This window comes from Sorex araneus, chromosome 4 (assembly GCF_027595985.1).
Source record: "Sorex araneus isolate mSorAra2 chromosome 4, mSorAra2.pri, whole genome shotgun sequence".
In the NCBI taxonomy this organism is placed as follows: Eukaryota; Metazoa; Chordata; class Mammalia; order Eulipotyphla; family Soricidae; genus Sorex; species Sorex araneus.
The window spans coordinates 77,114,664-77,116,813 of NC_073305.1; the positions used below are offsets into that span (position 1 = coordinate 77,114,664).

Genomic DNA, 2,150 nt, shown 5'->3' on the forward strand with positions numbered 1-2,150 from the left:
CACTATGATTTGCAGAACAGATACTGAGAGGCTTTCGGGGTTGGTCCTTTATCTACTTTCAGCACATAGCTCCCATCCTGAATGATTCCTCCAACCAACATTGACTTAGTGATCCCAAACTCACGTCCCACAACCTCCAACCCCCAGAAAGCCCAACCTCCAACCCCCAGAAAGCCCGCAGGGAGATAATAACCTCCAACCCCCAGAAAGCCCGCAGGGAGATAATAAACCGTGACTTCCTGCAACTGGGCTAAGAAACTTCCTAGTGTCCTCTCTCGGTGCCCCCTAAAAGCGTGGGTGTTGGGGCTGGAGCGATAGCACAGCGGGTAGGGCGTTTGCCTTGCACGCGGCCGACCCGAGTTCAAATCCCAGCATCCCATATGGTCCCCTGAGCACCGCCAGGGGTAATTCCTGAGTGCAGAGCCAGGAGTAACCCCTGTGCATCGCCAGGTGTGACCCAAAAAGCAAAAAAAAAAAAAAAAGCGTGGGTGTTTGGGAAGATCTGGGGGGAGGGGGGGTGTTCAATGAAAACACGTTCAAGTGTAGCAGATGGTCAAGAAAGATTTGTTTCAATTACATCACGAAGGCTGAAACAGGATACAAAACGTTTCCTTATTGCGGTCCTGGTCAAAAACACTGACCCTGAACACGGGTGTTCCCGGAGGCGCATTCCCGGGTCCATTCCCGGTCTGTTCCCCCAGGCTGCGGACCAGCCCTCGAGCAGGGCGCGGGCGCGGGGTCCCCTCGGGCAGGGCGCGGGTGCTGAGACCGCGGGCGGGGGGCCGCTTAGGACTGCGCGGGCGCTGCTCCGCCGGGCTGCTCTCCGGCAGGGACGTCCAGGGGGCGCGCGCGGGGGTCCTCGGGCTCGCGGCTCGGAGTCGCGGGCGGCGGCGCGGGGACCGCGGCCTCCCAGGGCTTGGGCTTCCGGGGCAGCCGCGACGCCGTGGGCTCGCCCAGGGTGGCAGCGATGTGGCGCTTCTCCAGGCCCGGCAGCTCCCGGCCCTGCTGCACCAGCTGCAGGAGCTGCGCCAGCGAAACCGAGGCGGGAGCGGACCCCGCGGGCGCGGCCGCAGGAGCAGGGCACGGCGGGTCCATGCGCCCAGCTCCGGCCCGCAGCCCCCGACAAGCACTTCCGGGAAACTGGGCGCAACCACCCGCGGGGGGCGACGGCGTCACCGGCCGAACCAAGGCGGCCCGGGAAGGGGGAGCCCTTGGGTGCCGCGATCCGCACACGTGCGCGCGCGCGCACACACGCGCAGACACATACACGCGCGCTCACACGTACACACGCGCGGGCACACACATACACTTACGCACACACAAGCACGCACACGTTTGTGCATGTGCATGCAGACACATGCACACACATACACGCGCACACAAACATACACTTCAACTCACCCCAGAATCTATACACACACACACACACACACACACACACATACAAACACACTTCAACGCACCCCAGAATCTCCAAAGTGCTCTATGCTTTAAAAGAAACTTCAGGAGAAAGCGTGCAGCCAAACTTTGCATCGGGAGCCCTGGGTTCATTACCAGCACTGCTTGGTCCCCCTGGACGACCCTCAAACACCTGATTTTAGTCACCCCTCCTCTCTCGCCCCCCAAATGAAGCTGGAAGGTTTACACAGACCAGTACCTGCACTTGGGCACAGTAATGCAAGCAAGGGAGAGGTCAGCGCAGGTAGGGAAGAGGTCAGCAGGTCCACACGGTTTCAATCCCTGGTACTGCATAGGGTCCCCTGATCACCACCAGTAGTGATCCCTGAGTGCAAAGCCAGGAGGAAGCCTGAGCACCTCTGGGTGTGGCGCACGCGCACACACACACACACACACACACACAATGTTTGCGTATATGACAACTACTGTAGTGCCCACAGAGAAGGACACATGTATGGGGACTCAAGCATAGACACGAGGCAGGGGCTAACTCCTTTCAGACATCTGTCAGACATACGCGCGAGAAGACAGTGGACGCTATCCCAGAGGCCTCAGCGGAATGGGGGAGAAAACGGCCTCTGGGGGCGGCTATGCTTCCCATTTCTCCCAACACTCCTCCCCACTATCCCAAATGGAAGGAGAGAGGCCGAAGAGATAGTACAGGGGTGAGGTGCTGGCTTTGGTGGATCCAG

General features: G+C 59.9%; 1 protein-coding gene across 1 annotated transcript; it reads right to left on the bottom strand.

The window, feature by feature from the left end:
- Positions 1-551: 551 nt before the first annotated feature.
- C4H6orf226 (chromosome 4 C6orf226 homolog) lies at positions 552-1,146 on the bottom strand. Its single transcript, XM_055136645.1, has one exon. It carries the CDS (start codon positions 1,093-1,095, stop codon positions 787-789), a length of 309 nt encoding a protein of 102 aa, XP_054992620.1. The 5' UTR covers positions 1,096-1,146; the 3' UTR covers positions 552-786.
- Positions 1,147-2,150: the final 1,004 nt, after the last annotated feature.